The sequence below is a fragment of the Morchella importuna genome (assembly GCF_003444635.1).
Source record: "Morchella importuna strain M04M26 chromosome Unknown Morimp01GS002, whole genome shotgun sequence".
NCBI classification, from domain to species: Eukaryota; Fungi; Ascomycota; class Pezizomycetes; order Pezizales; family Morchellaceae; genus Morchella; species Morchella importuna.
In genome coordinates this window covers 2,143,948-2,162,120 of record NW_025763399.1, presented here as the reverse complement: position 1 = coordinate 2,162,120, position 18,173 = coordinate 2,143,948, and the positions used below count along the sequence as shown (strand labels likewise).

The 18,173-nt window shown below is 50.2% G+C and overlaps 8 protein-coding genes across 8 annotated transcripts; 3 read left to right on the top strand and 5 right to left on the bottom strand.

Moving 5' to 3' along the window:
* Positions 1-910: 910 nt before the first annotated feature.
* On the top strand, positions 911-1,830 carry LAJ45_01428 (uncharacterized protein; the record flags this gene model as incomplete). The annotated part of the gene is made up of 3 exons (XM_046111022.1): positions 911-1,171; positions 1,251-1,535; positions 1,615-1,830. 3 exons carry the CDS (start codon positions 911-913, stop codon positions 1,828-1,830), a joined length of 762 nt encoding a protein of 253 aa, XP_045976200.1.
* Positions 1,831-2,592: 762 nt separating this feature from the next.
* LAJ45_01427 (uncharacterized protein) lies at positions 2,593-3,764 on the bottom strand (the record flags this gene model as incomplete). Its single annotated transcript, XM_046111021.1, has 2 exons — positions 2,593-3,590; positions 3,731-3,764. The coding sequence occupies 2 exons, from the start codon at positions 3,762-3,764 to the stop codon at positions 2,593-2,595; spliced, it is 1,032 nt and encodes a 343-aa protein (XP_045976199.1).
* A 277-nt stretch (positions 3,765-4,041) lies between these two features.
* LAJ45_01426 (uncharacterized protein) lies at positions 4,042-4,818 on the top strand (the record flags this gene model as incomplete). The annotated part of the gene is made up of 6 exons (XM_046111020.1): positions 4,042-4,131; positions 4,207-4,208; positions 4,474-4,499; positions 4,574-4,609; positions 4,666-4,690; positions 4,755-4,818. The coding sequence occupies 6 exons, from the start codon at positions 4,042-4,044 to the stop codon at positions 4,816-4,818; spliced, it is 243 nt and encodes an 80-aa protein (XP_045976198.1).
* A 951-nt stretch (positions 4,819-5,769) lies between these two features.
* Positions 5,770-7,178, bottom strand: LAJ45_01425 (uncharacterized protein; the record flags this gene model as incomplete). Its single annotated transcript, XM_046111019.1, has 2 exons — positions 5,770-6,801; positions 6,888-7,178. The coding sequence occupies 2 exons, from the start codon at positions 7,176-7,178 to the stop codon at positions 5,770-5,772; spliced, it is 1,323 nt and encodes a 440-aa protein (XP_045976197.1).
* A 2,108-nt stretch (positions 7,179-9,286) lies between these two features.
* LAJ45_01424 (uncharacterized protein) lies at positions 9,287-11,070 on the bottom strand (the record flags this gene model as incomplete). Its single annotated transcript, XM_046111018.1, has 6 exons — positions 9,287-9,355; positions 9,409-10,101; positions 10,171-10,534; positions 10,583-10,646; positions 10,704-10,725; positions 10,783-11,070. The coding sequence occupies 6 exons, from the start codon at positions 11,068-11,070 to the stop codon at positions 9,287-9,289; spliced, it is 1,500 nt and encodes a 499-aa protein (XP_045976196.1).
* Positions 11,071-11,746: 676 nt separating this feature from the next.
* On the top strand, positions 11,747-12,882 carry LAJ45_01423 (uncharacterized protein; the record flags this gene model as incomplete). Its single annotated transcript, XM_046111017.1, has 2 exons — positions 11,747-11,814; positions 12,018-12,882. The coding sequence occupies 2 exons, from the start codon at positions 11,747-11,749 to the stop codon at positions 12,880-12,882; spliced, it is 933 nt and encodes a 310-aa protein (XP_045976195.1).
* A 2,030-nt stretch (positions 12,883-14,912) lies between these two features.
* On the bottom strand, positions 14,913-16,418 carry LAJ45_01422 (uncharacterized protein; the record flags this gene model as incomplete). Its single annotated transcript, XM_046111016.1, has 2 exons — positions 15,316-15,320; positions 15,443-16,418. 2 exons carry the CDS (start codon positions 16,416-16,418, stop codon positions 15,316-15,318), a joined length of 981 nt encoding a protein of 326 aa, XP_045976194.1.
* A 284-nt stretch (positions 16,419-16,702) lies between these two features.
* On the bottom strand, positions 16,703-17,883 carry LAJ45_01421 (uncharacterized protein; the record flags this gene model as incomplete). Its single annotated transcript, XM_046111015.1, has 2 exons — positions 16,703-17,277; positions 17,400-17,883. The coding sequence occupies 2 exons, from the start codon at positions 17,881-17,883 to the stop codon at positions 16,703-16,705; spliced, it is 1,059 nt and encodes a 352-aa protein (XP_045976193.1).
* Between the last annotated feature and the right edge of the window lie 290 nt (positions 17,884-18,173).

The window sequence follows — 18,173 nt, the reverse complement described above, 5'->3', positions numbered from 1 at the left end:
AGCAGAATAGAATGGCACTGGGGGCTCGCGTCGCAAGCTTTGCAGAGGAAGTTAGCATTCGATCATTACCACCCCCATCCCACTCATCCATCCCATCCCGCACCCAGCCCGTCATCCATAAACCAGCAAAAGACAGTATATAACAACCTATTACAGGACAAGACAGCACTATCACAACCGCTGTGGCTGCTGCGAATAAACGAGGTATATGTGAGCGAGCGAGCGAGCGAGTGAGTGTCGGTGTCGGTGACGATGTTGCAGTCAGTGGTCTCCCCTCTGCCGCGCCATATTAATAAAAAGTTGCCCCTCTCCCCAAAGCGTGCTAGCGCGGGGCAACAAACACGACACAAGCATTTGCGACCGACCGCCGCACTTTTGTTTTTTTTTGGGGTGTTGTGTGTGTGTGTGTGCCAGCGCATCACGGGCGGGAGGGAAAGTACGGGGAGAGGAGATGATTTGTAGAGTACCTAGCTCTCTGCTATTGAGATTGATACTGCTACTGCTGCGACTAGGTACAATAGTTGACTGCCTATCAGTGTTGACTGAGATTGTTACTGCTATTCGCTGCTGCTACTAAGCTCTTGCTCCACAGCCAACCGCGTGTCTGCCCGTCTTTGTCAGTGCCGTCACACAGCTGTGAGTATCACCACGGAGAGCACAGCTACACGAGCACACACAGCACTCCACACAGCACTCCACACAGCAGCATCCACCACCCAGCCAGAGCTACATCCACCCGTCGTACACAAACCACACCCTCACCACACAGCTCTCTCCCCCATCCCATCCCATCCCATCCCATCCCATCCCACCACACATCCACACATCCACACATCCACACATCCACACATCCACCACTCCTCCATACCACTCCCCCAATCCAATCCCCCATTCCACTACATCCCCCACAATGTCGGAAGAAATCCAGCGAATCCTCTTCCTCGCGCCCAAAGTGCACATCTACGCCGTCCCACCGCTCACCTCCAACACCGGCCACAAAGCCGCAACATGGAACGTCGACCAGCCCAACAGCCTCATCTTCACCGCCCGCATCCGCATCATCGAGACGGCCACACTCTCCGCCGACGGCGCCGAGAACGAAAACGTCCGCACCGACGTGCGCCTCGAGGACCCCAAAACAGGCGACCTCTTTGCTAACTGCCCCTACGAAGTAACCTCCCCCCCCCCCCCCAACCCTCTCCCTTTCCCCCCCACCGCCCCCACACCGCAGCTGCTGACGCAGCAACCAGGGCGCCCACTGCGTCGAGCAAGTCACCGACAGCTCCCGCTTCTTTGCCGTCCGCGTCGTCGACAGCGGCCGCAAAGCCATGCTCGGCATCGGCTTCGAGGAGCGCAGCGAGGCCTTCGATTTCGGCGTCAGCCTGCAGGAGATACGGCGGCACGCCGAGAGCGCTGCCAGCGGCGGTGCTGGTGCTGGAAAGCGCGGGAAGAAGACGGATGAGGCGGCGGCCGCGGCGGAGAAGAAGAAGGACTATAGTCTGAAGGAGGGCGAGACGATCAATATCACCATTGGGGTATGTCTATACAAGTGTCTGAGAGGTCAATTGAGGGAGGAATGTGTTGTGCTGATCTAGTTGGTTGGGGTGCGAACAGAACAAAGGTCGCCGCCGAGCACCCTCATCGCCGAAAACGTCTTCCGACAGCGGCGGCGGCGGCAGTGGTGGGGCGCTGCCGTTCCTGCCGCCGCCGCCGAGCGCGGAGGATGTGAAGCGCAACCGCATGAGCCAGCATGGGCTGGAGGACTTTAGCAAGATTGGGTTTGACGGGAAGCTGGGATTTGACGATGATGCGTTTGGGGACTTTGTCTGATGGTGGATAGGGTGGGATAGGTTATGTATGTTTTTCTTTTACTTAGCTGTGCATGTATGAAGTGTTGTAGGTAGGCAGGTAGGGAGGGAGGTAGGGAGAGATAAAAAAAAGATAGTAGGGCGTTTTGTTTCTTTTCTCTTTTTTTTTGATTTTTGGTGGTGGGGTTTGATGGATGTAGGTGGGTGGATATGTGGATTTGGTGTGGTAGAGGGATTGTGGGTTGTGAAGCTCTGATGGAGGAGCTGGAGGCTATGGTGGTCATGGTTGTGGAAGCTGGGGGGTGTGCATCATGAAGTGTCACTCGGCTGTGGATTGTTCCTCATAGGCTATATTTTCTCTCTCTCATTTCTTTCTTTCTCTTCTCACATTCTCTTATGGGTCGGATCTTTTTTGGAGTTTATTATTTCTTTCTCTTTCTTTCATTGCTCCTACTCTTGGACTACTCTACTCCGCTCTTTCAGTCAGATCTTGCTTGCTTGCTTGCTTGATTGCTTGCCTACACTCATGCACTCCGGACGGGGACCTGTCTGTACATATGCCATCAACAGCCACACATGACCCAGACCCATGGCCAACGTCCAGCACACCACAGGACAGGACAGGACAGGACAGGACAGACAGGGCCAACTCTACTCCACTCTCCTCAATACTCTTACACTCAACACCTCTCACACTCACTAAATCCCATTAGGTATCACTCTAAGCATAACTTTCCACTACCTACATACACACACCGTCCCCCAGTGAAGAACCTCTAGCTCTCTATCTAGCCTTAAAGATGATATTATCAATAATCCTCACCGGCGCCTCTCCCTCCCCCGTCGGCATCATCCTCACGGCCCCACTCAGTATGGCGCCCCCCCTCCCATCCAGCGTCTGCAGCTCCTGCAGCTCCTCGCCATCCGTCAAGCTAACATACTCGATCCTCACCTCCACGCCCTCCTCCCTGCCCACCCCCCGCAACACCTCCTCCGCCGCGCCCAGCACCACCGCCCGCTCCGTCGCACCACCCATATACGCCCCCTCCGCCGCCCTCAGCGCTCTATACAGCCCGCCCGCCACGGCCCGCCGCTTCTCGCCCAGATACACATTGCGACTACTCATCGCGAGCCCGTCTTCCCCCTCGCGCACCGTCTCGCACACGCGGATCTCCACGGGCATGCACAGGTCCCTCACCAGGCGCTTCAGCACGACCGTCTGCTGCACGTCCTTCTGGCCAAAATATGCCGCGTCGGGCTGCACCGCGTTGAACAGCTTTGTGCACACTGTCGCCACGCCGCGGAAGAAGTGCGGGCGGGTGACGCCCTCAAGCTGCTCGCCGAGGCCGACGACCGTCACGAAGGCGCCGCGCTGCTTGTCCTGCTCGAGCGGGATGCCGCCGGGGTAGAGCTCTGCCACGGCGGGGAGGAAGAGGGCCTCGATTCGGCCGGCGCCCTCAGGGAGGCTGGCGTTGAGGGCTTCGAGTTGCGCGATGTCGGTGCTGAGGGTGCGCGGGTACTGGGCGAGGTCCTCGTGCGGCGCGAATTGGGCTGGGTTGATGAAGATGGAGACGCAGACGGCGGGGTGGGCGGTTGCGGCGGCGCGGATGAGGGAGAGGTGGCCGGCGTGTAGGGCGCCCATGGTGGGGACGAAGCCGACGGTGCGGGAGGCTAGGAGTTGGGTGTGGCGCCAGGCGCGGAGTGAGGTGATTGTGGTGTGGATTTGGAGCGGGGGGGTGGTGGGGGGGAGGGAGCTGGTGGGATGCGGGGCGGTGGCCATGGCTGTGAGTGAGTGGGGGGTGAGTAGGTGTTTGGTGGAGAAGAGGAAGAGGGGGAGAGGGAGAGGGAGAGGGAGAGAAAAGGGAGGGGTGGGATCGGATTGGATTGGATTTAGTGGGGGAGGAGGGAATGGGTTGAGGTACTTCGTACTAGACGGCGGAGCGTGAGCATGCTCATGTCTGTCTAGGTGCGAGAAGTGGGAGAGAGGGGTGGTTTTGTAGAGTAAAAAGCTGTGAGGGTTTACGTAAGGTCCGGAGGAAACAAGCAACTGCTAGGTAAGAACCGCACAATTGCAGTCTGCTGGCCTGCAAGAGAGAAAGTGAAGGAGTGGACAAGCAAAGAACGAATTCTTTCTACAGACAGAAGGATGAGAAGAAGGAGAAGAAGAAGACGAGATGAGGATCTCTCGATATGGCGGGCTGCAGTACATATGACACAGATCACTAATCGTCCGATGTGCGGGTCATACCGTGCGACATGTCAAGCCGAACCGAGGCTGAGGACCGCCGGAGGGAAGGTGGAGCCGAGGTGTAGAGAGACACAGGTGAGTCTTTCTCTGGTCTCTAAGGATATTCCAGTGGGGTAGATATTTGGTTTATATCGGGCACCATGCATCTAGGGGTTGTTGCCTCGGCGTCTGTTGACTACTGACGTGCGACTATCCAGCGAGTGATGGTGAGTGATGCTGTGTGGCTACTTAAAGATGGAGCACTTTACCAGTTCGGTAGGTATGCTCAACTGGCTGGGTAAAAGGGTGTCTCTGAAGCTCCAATAGTGAGTAATGGTGCCCGGTGTGTTTATCTTCCCTCCTGCTTAGTGCTGTGACGTTCTTGTCGCTTGAGATGTGCGAGTGAGAGCACATGATGCAGATATCGTGTGATTGCAGACACCGCCAGGGTCGTACCACTAAATGTATGTATTCGTCTTTCATCTTGACACTTCCGTAGTGAGGTGTAGTACTTCTAAACAGTTATCGACACCATCAGCGACGAAACAGAGAATCAGGAGCCGTTGGGTGAATGGTGTCTTGGGAGCTTTGAGTGCCTTGTTTCGTGGCTGTTTGGGTGTTGAGGGCTAGCTGGACTTGAGAGAATGAGGATGAGGTAGGATTGCGTAGTGTAAAAGATTCGAGAGAGTGGTAGGAGCTAATCTGATAGCTGTCTGTAGTTGTGCCTCCGGTAATCGTGCTGGATGGTCAGATTTGATGCTCACTGTGACGGAGGCTCAATAGATAATATTAGGACGTATGGTTCTTTTACGAAGGAGGACAAAAGCCCGTCTACTTATACACATAAAGGTGACACGTCTAGTTAGGCTAGACTGAGGACACCGCTACTAAGACCACTTTCTATTCCCTCTGGGGTGCTTCTCCGTTCTTTGAGAATGGCCATCTCTGCGTTAGCCTCTATACTCTACCCCAAGCCAAGTTCCAATTAACAGTGCTCAAAGGCTCATACCCAACGTAGCCAGAGGATGCCTCTTTTTGAGGCTTCTACTATTGCTGGGAGAGGTTTCTCTATATAATACTTCTTGATTTCTACCATACCATACCCTACATACTATCTAGTCCTATCCGAATCAGACCATATTCCATCTTTACATTTTTTTCGTTACTTTACCGCGAATAAACGGGCTTTGGTAGCTTATTGATTTACGCTGTATGTGTACATGTAGTTCGTACCTATAATATGATGCAGGTACATATAAGTAGTAGGTTCGAAATAAAAGGTCAAGAGGAGTACATGTATGGGACTCGTTTGCTAGAGATGTGGCGGGCCCGCATTCCGTTACCTGGGCGGGCCGAAGCTAGCTGTGCTGTTTTTACGTAAACATCAAACTTTCCGCTGCATGAGTGATATCTCATGACTCGACTCGACATCTGCTTCTTTCAACGGTCCGTACCAATCCAATCCCTTCCCCCCCCCCCCCAACTCACTTACCACAACAACCCAAACCCGTAAACCCCCAAGACAGAAAAAGATAATGGCAACAATTAGCAATATGTTTATCTTATATACATACAAAGAGAAGGCCAGGCCAACGCACAAAAAGGAAAGAAAAAAGAAAAGAAAGGAAGGGGGAGGAAAAGAGAAAAGAAGAAAACAAAAAAAGGGAATCATTTCGCCAACCCCAGTAACGCTCCTCTATATAAAATACACAATTTTCTAATTAACCCGGTCATCTACTCCTGCGGCGGATGCAGCGCGCCGCCAAACACGTCCCCATCCCTCGCCAGCTTCTCCCTCTCCAACCTCCTCTTCTTCGCCTTCCGCTCCTCCTCCGCCGCGCCCGCCTCATAATTCCCCTCCCTCTCCCTCTCTCCCTTCCTCCCCGCCCCACTCCCACTCCCACTCCCACTCCCATTCCCATTCCCATTCCCATTCCCATTCGCCTTCCTGTCCCGATTCGTCACATGGTACAACTTCTTATCCACCCTCGTCACCTCCTTCACCAGCCCCTTATCCAGACTTGCCAACACCGACGTCGCCACCCCATTCTGCGGCAACTGCAGACACAACCCCGGATACGGATTCGGCGTGTCCCTCGTGATGCTCCCGGACAGATGCCGCTCCGCACACTCTCCCACCACCTTCAACAGCTTCCTCTTCGTCGCCTCTGCCGCCGCATTCCCCTCGGGAAACTTGACATCCAGATACATCTCCGCCAACGCTCTATCCGCAGCCAGGAACGCCGCAAAGCTGATCTGCGGCGGCGTGTACAGGAAATACACATCCGTCAGCAGCGCCGTACTCGTCAATATCGCCCTCGCCTCCCCATGCGCCCTTCCAATCCGCGCAACCACCTCATTGGCGCCCGCCCCGCCGACCAACTCCTCCAGCCGGCGCTTGGCGTCCTCGGCTTCGCCGGGCAGGCGCGCGGGCGAGGCGTAGGTGCCCTGGTGCATTGCGTTGAGCTCGAGGAAGATGCCCTCGAGGCCGCGGAAGGGGTGCCAGATCTGGAATGCCCAGCGGAGGCCCATTGCGATCTTGAACTCGGGCGAGAGCAGGTCGTCTTTTGTGATTGTTGTGCCGGCGGTGAGTGCCGTGGCGATGAAGCGGTCGATGGGCGTGTAGTAGTTTTCGGTCTTGGTGGCGAGGTAGAGGATGGGGAGGAGGAGCTTCTTGGGGTGTAGGGTGAGTGTGCTGGTGGTGAGGTAGAGGCGGTGGAGGAAGGTGAGTGCGGTCGCCTGTTTTTGTGTTGGCTCACTATGGACCTATCCCCTCTATGACCGACAGCTCAGCCCGCCCGGGAGAGCCGGAGGGGAGAGCTGGAGGGGGAGGGAGGGAGAAGGAGACCCACCTTGACCGCGCTCGGAAACTTAAAATGATCCGATAGCTGCATGCACTTGACACAATAGTACGCCACAAGCTTCAACTCCTCCTCCGCCGTCGGGCAATCAATCTCCTCCTCCTCTGCGTCATTGTCGTCGCGGTCAGCGTCACTGCCGGTGGCGGCGCGCGCGGCCCTGATGGAGGCCGTGATCTTCTCTGCGGCGGCGCGGTTCGTGGCATGGCGCAGGTCCGAGAGCTGCTGGGGCGTGTACGTGAAGAGACGGTACTGCGTCGAGGTCGTGTAGATTGTGTCTTCCATTGTTAATTGTTGTTTTTGTGGTTGTGGGTGGTGCCGCTGCAGCTGGGGGGGGGAGCTGTGAGTGGGCGCATATAAATATATACATACAGCGAGTGAGTGCACCAACAGATCCAGGGATTCGCGCCTCTCTCTCTCTCCCGTCCGGGTAACCCGTCCACACCCTCCCTCCACCCCGCCAAGCCGCGCTCTCCTCAGCAGTATAAATACCACCCACAACCCCCCATCTCCCAACTTCTTTCCTCAGAAATCATTGGGTCCAATCTAGACAGTGCAAAGCCATTGCAATACCCGCCTCGCACAGGTTTCTTCTGCTGCAAGGCGGGGCCAGTTGCCGGCGATGTGATCTTGAGAACCCGTAGAGGAACTACAGGGTCACTTTTAAGAACTGGCCGGGCCTTTTGGTGGCCTGGAATCAGTGTCAGAGGTGACCGACATACATATCGGTTTTGGGGGCTCTTTTGGTTGTTCTTGCTGTAGAGAGCGAGAGTGGTAGAAACAGAGAGAGAGAGAGAGTCCATGGGACGGTAAACTAGAGACTGCCCGCTTTTTTTGCTCTTTTTTTTTTTTTGCATGAGAAGCATGAGCGTGAGATTCAGATCCTCGCCATCCATGTAAACCTTTTTTTAAAGTAAAAAAAAAAAAAAAAAAAAAAAAAATCTCTGCACGACCTCACGTGAACACCCGTCGACGTCCATCTCGTCGAAACTCCGAGCGAGAAACGTGAACGGGCATCTACGATGATTTCCGTCCCTAAAGGCCCAATTGCAACCCAAAGCCTCACTCTACGAAAGCAAAACTTTACGGAAAGTAAAATCTTTACCAGAGCACACCAATTGGTCACATATATCAAATCATGGCCCACCCATCCATCCATCCATCCATCCATTCACTCCCATTGAAGTCACTCCTACTCCCAATTGCAAGTCAAAGTGAAAAAAAAAAAGAAAGAAAAAAAAAAGTTACACGCCCAAAAAACGCCTCCCAAATTTTTCCCCAAGAAAAAAACAACAACAGATGAATTATATACCCCCGCGGGGGGCAGCAGCTCTTGATTTTCCGAGCCCGCTTTTTATATGAACACAGTCCAGTCCAGCGCGGTGCGCATGGCAAGAAATGCCATGCGGCCAACCGAGTCGACTCCCTCAGGGTCCTGTTTTCTCTACCACGGCTTCTGCTCCGCTATTACCATGACCCCCGTCAGCAATCGCAATTGCATTTCATGAGTTAAAAAGAAGAGAGAGAAGAGGGGAGAACATACACTGCTGCGTCATCAAGATGCCAAACCTCTTCTTCAACGTGACTCTGTGTCTTTATTTCCCACCCACGCCGTTAGCCAATTGCCCCCTTGCATTAAACCCTGCATCGAAGCAAGACACACAAAAAAGGGAATTGAGAGAGAGAGAGAAAAAAAAAAGCACAGGTATCAGAAGGAACAATTGGATATATTTTTTATGTTTTGCGTCGTCATCACGACCACTATTATGGCCGCTCCGAACGCTTCACAAGGTCTCATCATATAAAGCCTTTCTCTCTCTCTCCAACACAACACAAAAAACGTAAAGAGGGGGGGTAGCATACCGAGAGTACTTATCGTCCGGCGAGAACCTCGCGGGGTGTGCGCTCTTTGTGACAGCACCTGAGGGGGTGATCTTCTTGAGGGTGTAGATGCGGTTTCCCGCGGCGTCGAGGGTGTACATCAAATGCATCTTGATTGATGGTGGCGGTGGAGGATTGGTAGATGTACTTTGGTTTGGTTGGGGTTGGTTGGTTGGTTGGAAATTGGGGGATGGACGACTTGTGCGTGAAATTTTTAGATATGGTTTTGTGCCGGGTAATGTGCCTTGGCAGAGGAGCGGGATAGCCCGTTGCATGGGTGGTCACTCGCTCGTTTTAGGCACCCCATTTAATTGTGGATTCAGGTATTCTTTTTTTGTTTTTGTTTTTGTACACTTTGTTATTCCCGAGGAAATAAAAAAGGAGACTACCACTGAAATAACTACCCATACCCTACGCTCATTGTCGAAAGTAAAAAAAAAAAAACATTTCAAACTAAAAAAGATAGGAAACCAGTAAAGAAAAGCCACTAAATAGAAAATAACACCCAAGCTCTAATCAAACTCATCCTCACTCTCCTTATCCGGAGAATCCAACTGGAGATAGAAAGAGCATTGAACACCCTACTTAAAATCAGCAATCCAGTCTTTATTCCATCAGAATTAGGGGCACTCACAGTAACGCTATCGATCCAGATGATCCCATTACTCATGGTGTGTACCTTTGCCTCTAGATGCATCCCAACAAAGCAATACTGTAAAACCTCCATCTCCAGCCAGATCTCAAACTCATCCAAATCGGTGTCTGGCCATTCAGTTTCCTCCGGGCCCTCAGGGCACCACACCTTTACCAGAAGCTTCCCGAGCGCATTGAGCCCCACAGGTTCATATTTCTTTTTAGATATATCCACGGCGATCGGCTCATCAATATCGGGCCTTGGTTTGATGACACCCTCATCGATGTCCTTCTGAATATGTTCTGGGAGTGGTTTCTTTACACCACTCGTCCCCGCAAACACAATCCCAATGACCTCCAAGGAGAGATATTCCGCTTTGAGAAGCTTCATCCTGGGCCCCGTCTCTATCTGCAACGCAGCGCCACGTTTCTCGAGGCAAGCTTTGACGATCTGAACGGCCTCGAAATCTGTGAGTCCGATATCGGAGTGGGCACCGCCACTCCAGGTGAGCGATTCATCCTTAATGCCTGAATAGTATCCATCATAAAGGGTGGAGCAAGCCATGTTGAATTTTCCTGGCAAACGCGCGGAAACTTGACGGCAGAGAATTAGCTCTTTCTCACCAAGTTCGGTGATTGCAATCGCAGAACGGATGGATTCATTGTGCTCTGGAGCTACGTTGTGGTAGATGATCTAGAGTTTATTAGTACTTACTTGCTTGCAAGCTATATAATAGGCAATGGGGCTACTAATGCTACTCACGTAGTTGAGAAAGTTTCTGACCACTTTCGCACTCAGCTCCAAATCCTCGAATCTCATGTACCCTAGCACATAAGGAACCCTATGGCTAAGAAAACCCTTAACAACATATTCAAAGTCAATCTCCCATTCCGAGTCCTCGTCATCTTTGTCCACAAATTCAGTCGCTGCCATGGCTTGTATGGTCTCTGCGTCAAGGCCATCGACATTTTTAGGATCGACACCCCCAGAGTAAGCTTTGGGACCAGTAGAGACACCACCAAGATTGAGGTATGAAGTGAAGATTTGGAGGCGGACGGGGTCAAATTTGCGCTTGGCGCGGTATCGTTGAATACAAGTCTCAATACGCTCAGCGAAAGACTTAGAGCTATGGGATGTTAGTCGAGTACTTGAGATTTTGTGTGGAGATACTTACGGGCTGTAAAGATCATTTTCAAGAGACACAATCTCAGGTGGGAAAGGCCCATCGACAATATTGTCTATGAGGGTCAGTGCCTGTATTTAGATGAAGGTTTCAATGATAGAATGACACAAACCTTCAAACCCGGTTGGAGGAGGCTATATAGTAATTAGCATAGGTGCAAAAGCTCCACGCAATTCATCATACAAACTTACATTTTTCCTAGCACTTTTTGGCTTTCTCTTCTTCTTCTTCTTTTTCTTGGGGGCATCCTCCTCTAGAACCTGTGTAGCATTGTTTGCATCATCATCTTCTCCTACATCAACAACTCCATTCTCTTTGTCGTCGTGGCCCTCAGGGCCCTGCCATTGCTCTTCAACTGTTGGCTTGGGACCGTTGGCGGCTATGTTGACACCATCAGCCAATTCTTCAGCTATAGCAGTTAGATTCCCATTTTTAGTTGAAGCGTTTAGAGCTGACGCTGCAGTATCCTCGAGAGGCATGATTGTGGTTTCGAGAAAGAAGAATGGGATGTTGCTCTCTGTTGGTGGGTTTAGTAGGTTTGTGGTACTTTAAGTAGCAAGTGAGGGTTGGGCGAGGAGGTAAACAAATCTAAGCAGCTGGAGAACCAGAAAAGTGAACACCATTATCCGGTTCACGCTACGATATTTATTCACACTATTCCCACGGGATGCCTAACTTCAACACCAAGGATATTTTTTTTCCCCACAAACATGATGTTACGCAGTGCAGGAAAGATAATGTTGGATGCCCTGCCAAGACGCATTTCTTCGTTTACGCCCCACCTACCATGTTACACCGTGACAGCGTTAACTGCCAATCCTGCTCTAAATGCTTTATTACTTGCCCGTGGATATGAAGCTCAGGCCAGCGACACTTTTTATGTGGGATGCCTGGATGAAGGCCGCCGATAGGTGTGTTTGCTCGTGATTTTGTAGTGGGATAGCGCTTCATGCACGTTGCTGCGCTAGTGGAGGGGTAGCTGTTAAACCCCTCGCCCACATTCCGAATTCCGAATTTCTGGGCAGTCCGGTCTGGGGTAGAACTCCCATAAATACCCAAATTTCCCGGCTTTTTCTTGTACTTACATGACATATACATCAGTTCATACAACTACATCTACAAGATACCAGATACCAGACACTAGAATCTTTCAATATGGCTACTTCTGTTGAGGGACTCAAAGCTTCAGACCTTAAGGCGTTTGACCTGGCGGCTGCCGGACAGTAAGTGATGATAATTTCTGTCAGCGTATTTTACTTCCCAAGTTCTCTGTTTTTCCACGCGCTCTGGGTATCAACCATACCTGAACACTAAGCCTTAGCTCACAGGACGTCATTTATACCCTTCTCCACTCTGGAATCATATCCACCTCAAAACTATGAAACTCCCAACTTTTCTCGTCTATAACAGCTAACATGGACAACAGCGATGGTGTTCTTTCAGATGAATCCGGTGCTCTGGTTATCAAGCCATGTACCGCCCGTGAAGTCTCTTTCTACGAGTCCGCTGCCACACACCCTGAGCTCGCCATATGGATGCCTACCTTCTTCGGCACTCTCGAACTCTCCGACTCTATCCCTGACCCTGACGGCATAACCCCATCCAACAACCGTAGCAAGTCCATCGTCCTCCAGAACACTACCCACGGCTTCATTAAGCCTTGCGTGCTGGATATCAAACTCGGTGCTCAGCTCTGGGACAATGACGCTCCCCAGGACAAGCGGGTCCGTCTAGACGCTGTGAGCGAGAAAACAACCTCAAAGAGCCTAGGCATGAGGATTGCAGGTATGAAGGTGTGGAAGAAGGCCACCGAGGGATCTGAAGTCAAGAGATACTACAGAGTTTACGATAAACAATACGGCAGGACCTACACGGCCGAGACCGTCATCGAAGCTATCCAGGAGTACTTTGATAGCGACATCTCAAAATCCCAGATGCGGCTTCTCGCGAAGAGATTTAAAGAAAAGGTAGCGGAGATCCAAGCTGTGTTGGAAGGTATAGAGAGTAGGATGTACTCTGCATCGTTGCTCTTTGTGTATGAAGGTGATGGGGCGGCTTTGGATGAGGCGTTGAAGGAAGAGGAGGAAAACGCGAAAAAACCACCAAAGACCCAGGAAGAGCTGGATCAGGAAGAGGAGGATGAAGTGGAAACCAAGGAAAAGAAGATCGAAGTTTTGAAATTGATTGATTTCGCTCATGCGACCTGGACTCCTGGTGAAGGGCCCGACGAGAATGCCCTGCAGGGAGTCCGGAGTGTCGTTAAGTTGTTGGGAGAACTTGCGGAGAAATAAATTCACGCGTTTTTGACACCTTTAACTGGTCGTTGAAGATACGTCTTCAATTACATTCGCTTGGTTTATTCTATTTATCAGGTGTTTTATAGCTTTGTCAAATTGCGGTAGTGAATGTATGATTTAGAATCTAGGCGTCTTTGCTTCGGATTTATCATCACTAATAATAGCACATGTTGTGATTTGAAATCCAGGTAGTGCGTAGGTAGGCCGGACCTTTTGTCATGCTTTTGGGCCGCCCCCTTCTCTTAGGCCGTCTATCACGGCACTATTAGTAAGTAGTTATACATAATTTAAATCTAGTAGAGAGTGAGTACAACTCGCAGCCCTGGGGTGCGGGTCGTCCACTATATCATGAGCGTACATGTATTTATAGAGATAGGTTCTTGCAGAAACCTTTCTAGCGTTGAAGATAACCTCCTATATTCGAAATCCCCTTCGATGGGTTTCAATGGTTTTCTTACCTGTTCGTCGGTCTCCTTTTGCCTTTCTCGGGGGACTTGTCAGACATCATATCGTTCCTCTTGTGTCTGTCGTTATTTGCGGTGGTAGGTGGGGGGGCACGCCAAAAAAGATTGATCCTGTCGAGTTGCGGTGACATATATCCTCCCCTTACTGCGGGACTACAGTCCTCTAGTTCTTAAACTATGATAGATCTGTTCAGTTTATGATACATCGTAACTCTCCGGCCTCCTGCGTCTCGTGGTACTAGGTGAATGTTAAACATTACCGTAGCTGTAATTAGGACTGCGCACTATTACGAGAACCACAATCAATTAATTCACGGATTATCACTCGACATGAACAGGTGCATGTATGGAGGACTGCCACCACAACGCTCTCCTGCTAAAGCTGAAATGTGAGTCACTGTACTTCTCATCAACCATTGTAGACTACTCACGCCATCAAAATTAATGAATTAAGCCAAAAAAATATTCACGCCATCAATCGCCCACACATTTATGCTTTTAAATTTCTCAATCATGGCTCTACTGCCGTGTTCGTTCATAGAATGTTGAAAACTGGGCATCCCGTCCGCTCTGCCATACATAATCAACATATCGCCTAGTTAGTACTGCAGTGGGTGACCATGTGGGAATCCTGGGTAACGAACTCAATTATCTCTTTTTAAAAATCAAATCGAACAAGCTTACAGAGATCGAGGGTTGATAAAATTAGTCCGCATATAAACTAGCTAGCTCCAGTGGCTGCAAGAAAATCAATACGCAAATAATGATTAAGAAAGATCTGTCCATGGCCATGGGATATTCCACCACACTCCAGAATATATTCAATCCCTTGAGGCATCGATGACACGTAGCTAACAAATCCTCCCCTCAGAGCTCAAAGTAAACGATCTTTGGCTACACTCGCCCCTTCTCTCTACATATCCTCTATAAAGAAAAACAAAAAGAAAAAGATGGTTAATTAATTAATGATGTTCAGCAGTAGGAGTGATCCAACACAGCAAGTTTTGAAGGGGAAGAAATGGATTACAAAAAGGAAGGGAAAAAAGAAAAAAAACCACCGTCTCCGACTCCAAGCCCGTCTCCAACTCCGTCCTCAAGCCAACCCCCCCCAAAAAAAAATCCCCGCAGAATACTAAGGAATGTATACAAAACCAAGACTTAAGACCGCAGTCAACAGTAAGTGGTATTGAACTTTAAAGGCCCGTAAAACTAAAAACAGCAAACGCAAAGCAAAAACACCTATTCTCCTGTTACATGCCCTAAACAAACAAATAAAATTCCAAACACACTGACAAAAGAATAAACAGAAACAAGAAATGAAAAAGCTGTAAGCTGCAAGCTGCACGTCACCTAAAAGCGCGATGTCAATGATCCAATGACCGAATTCACAAAGTGGGGGGTTTCTGCCCCCAAAGGATATAATAACGAACGGGAATTAGGAGATACACAGGTTAAAGTTATAAATAAGAAAGTGAAAATGCTTAAAAAGCTCAAAGATAAACTCCCCCCTCCCCCACATACAGGTATATTTTTTTATACGCCAACTACAATTCCCACACTCTAATACTGATAGGGATGAATAGGAATGGCCCTTTTACCCGCGTCGAGGTCCTGCTCATCCATCACTTTAGGTACCATCTGTGGTTTTCCATGGACTCTCACACGGTATAAACATGTGTAATCCGGGTGACCCCAATTATTGATAACCTTGAAGACAACGAGCTGAGTAGTAATGTTCAAGTTGACCAAATCAACAGGAAGATCCCAGGTTTGGATCCTCGGATTTCCCGAGTTGATATCGTACTTGAACACACCCAGCTTGACGAACTTGTCGTACAAGGTCCCACTAGGTCCTGGAGGCGATGATGTGCTGTCGCGGTCCCATAGCCTGTCTTTTGACCACTCAATTTCATTCAACGCCCTTGCCGCAGCTTTCTCTGCTCTCTCTCTGGTCTCAGCATCCTCAAACTGAGCCCAAAACTCGATTTTTCGAGGCGCAGATGAGATATCAACCGCATGGGATTTCGGGATATGTTCGACTGAGATCTGAGTAGCAAAAATAGGTAACGCAAGCCTGACGCCAATATTACCTTGGTCACCAGGGAAGGGCCAGCACTGGCCGACGTCGCTCGTAGGAGTGATTGCAACTGTAGGCTGTGCGATAACACCGCGTCGTTTACCAAAAACAGCGTAGAACCAACGGTTTTTGTTACTTGACCATTCAAATGTTGGTGATGTTGCCCAAGGGGAAATTTTTCCCCCAGTAAGAAGGGAGGCATAGTCTGGTACGCTAAGTGAAGGGACCTCGGCATCGGAACTGAAACCTGAGGTAGGGGAAGCGGAACCCTCCTTAGGCGCGAAGTGTGGGCTTTGGTTGATATACTTTCGAACAGCACTATCAACAACAAGTGGCGACTTTTTGATTGCATCTTCGACAAGAGTTGGAAGGACAGAGTCTTGGTTAAGCCTCTCCATGAATTCTTTCTCAATCTTTGGCCAAAACACGTTGACGGCCCAATCTCCATTCTCTCTGACTTTCTGATCGATCAATTGGGTGACAGTCCCCTTACTCAACAACACTTGATCTTTGTACTGGTCATATGTGAGACCTGTGTGTTCATCAATAAGACCTCTTAGTCTTTTCTCATTCTTTTCTAGGAAGTCATTCCAATCAGGGTCTCGCTGAAGAGTTTCCCTGTCGGTCTCGGCGAACCCCGTAGGTCCGTCTGATGGATATGTCTGCTTAATCAACTTCTGCAAGGCTTTCTCAAAGTCGGGTGGAAACGTATAAGTTCCGTCGCCCTTCACATCAAATACCATTTTGTCTGGAAGAGCATCTTTGATCGAGCCCATTGAAGAATCCTGCTGGTTTCTGAGTAATCTGAGCATTCTTTTTTGATTCTCGAAATCACTTTCGATCTGCGCTCGGAACCCTTCAAAAGCTTTGATGCTGTCATCCAGTTCCTCCAACCTTTTTCGCGCATCCGCAACGGCCTTTCCACTTTCTTGCCCATCTTCTTCAAGGCTATTAACCTTCCCCTCGAGAACTTCGACTTCCTTTCGCATTGTGTCCTGGAATTCGAGCTGCTCCCTAGATGCATGGTACCCGAACTCTTGGATTACCTTTTCAATTGCGTACATCCGAACCTGAACGTCTTCCCAATTTGTTGGTGGGGCCAAGGGGCGCTGATAAGTGAAATGTGTTCCACGTAAATTTCGAAAGTCAATATCAAAAAGATGATAAACACCCCATAAATATACCGAGACAAGTATTACCGAGACGAATACTGTCGAAAGAATAGCCATCGTACGTCGGTACAACCACCAATCCCAGTGATAGAAGAATAAGCCTAAACCCCAAGTGTCAGGTCTTCCAGGGGCGCACCAGCGGCTACCACCCCCTCTACAAGAATGGGAAGTAACTGTTCTGCAAGTTCGAGTTGTTTCGACATTCTCTCATTCAGGTATTCATTCCTTGCATATCTCTCTTCGTCGTCGTCGTCGTCCTCCTCCTCCTCCTCCTCCTCCTCCTTATCGCTCTCGCCCTCACTACCCGACCCATAAATCTCTGATGGATCATTCTGAGAGTAATCGTCGTAGTACTCTTGATCCATTTCCTCCGGGAGACCCTGTTCGCTTGGCGTTTTGTGTTTGGATGTAGGTTCTTGGCTGAATTTTCCTGAACGTTTGGAGCCAGCTGCAGAACCAGCATCGCTCTGTCGTGTACTCCCTTTTGCTGGTGTAGCAAGCCAGTGATCAACCGGTTCGTCGTCCTCATCAGTTGCGGACCCATCTGACGGGAGGTCGGCCAAATTTTGGGTGAACTTTCGACCAAGAGCAAGGCCAACGTCATCTTCGGAGGCATAGGAGCGACTCATTCCCTGAGTAGTATCGAAACCGATAGAATACGAATGATCAGAGATTTCTGTGTAGCCAACTATATCAGTGACTACAAAAGATGATAGAAATATGGCCCATAGAAAGATAAATGAATATTGGGATGGTAAACCCTCTTACGCAAACTGGAGGGGAACTGCAGGAACATACCAGATTGCTGCCTCGGACTTCTTCTGCGTGGCGGCGGCGGCATGGCAGTAGACACTGCAGTCGGAGCTGTTCGTTCCTCGCTCGCGGCACTACAATGACCATTTCTTAGTGACCTTGTTTCTTGCTGCACTCGTGCAATCTCCGTCGCTTTCTGCGATCCTTTATCCACTACAGTCTTGTCAGGGTCAAACCTTCTACAGTCCTCTGGCTCCACAGTGCCTGGCTCTCTCGCAGCTCTCTCCCTCTCTATTTCCTCCGCTCTCATTCTAGCCTGTGATGCATCCTGCTGCTGTTTCAGCGCAACAGACAAGGGAACTTTTGTTTCCGCCAACTGCGGCGGTTTGGGCATATTGCTGAATTGCGACCCATAGGAATAGTTATTCCTGGTTGCGACGAACGGGAGCTGCTCTTTCTCCCCGAGTCCGAGCGATTTCCGACCCGTTGACCGTCGCCGGTTGACGGAGGGTGGTGTTGCGGTAAACATGCTTGATACGACGAGCGAGCGAGCTAGTTAGCACGGTAGAAAAGGCGGGGCAAATGCGCCGGCGCAAACAAGCGGATGTACACTAATGTTGGCAGGCCTTTAACGGATAGGATAGGGGCCTGTAACTAACTGGAAATAAAAAGTGTTGAAGGGTTTCTAGAGGATGCTGGCAGGATAGAGTGTAGATATAAAGAGGAGTATGTGATGTAACGCGTACCAGACAAGCAATAGAGCTGCAGGAAGATGATGGCGGGGTGGTGGCTGTAGGTAGGAGAGTTTGCGGTTATAGT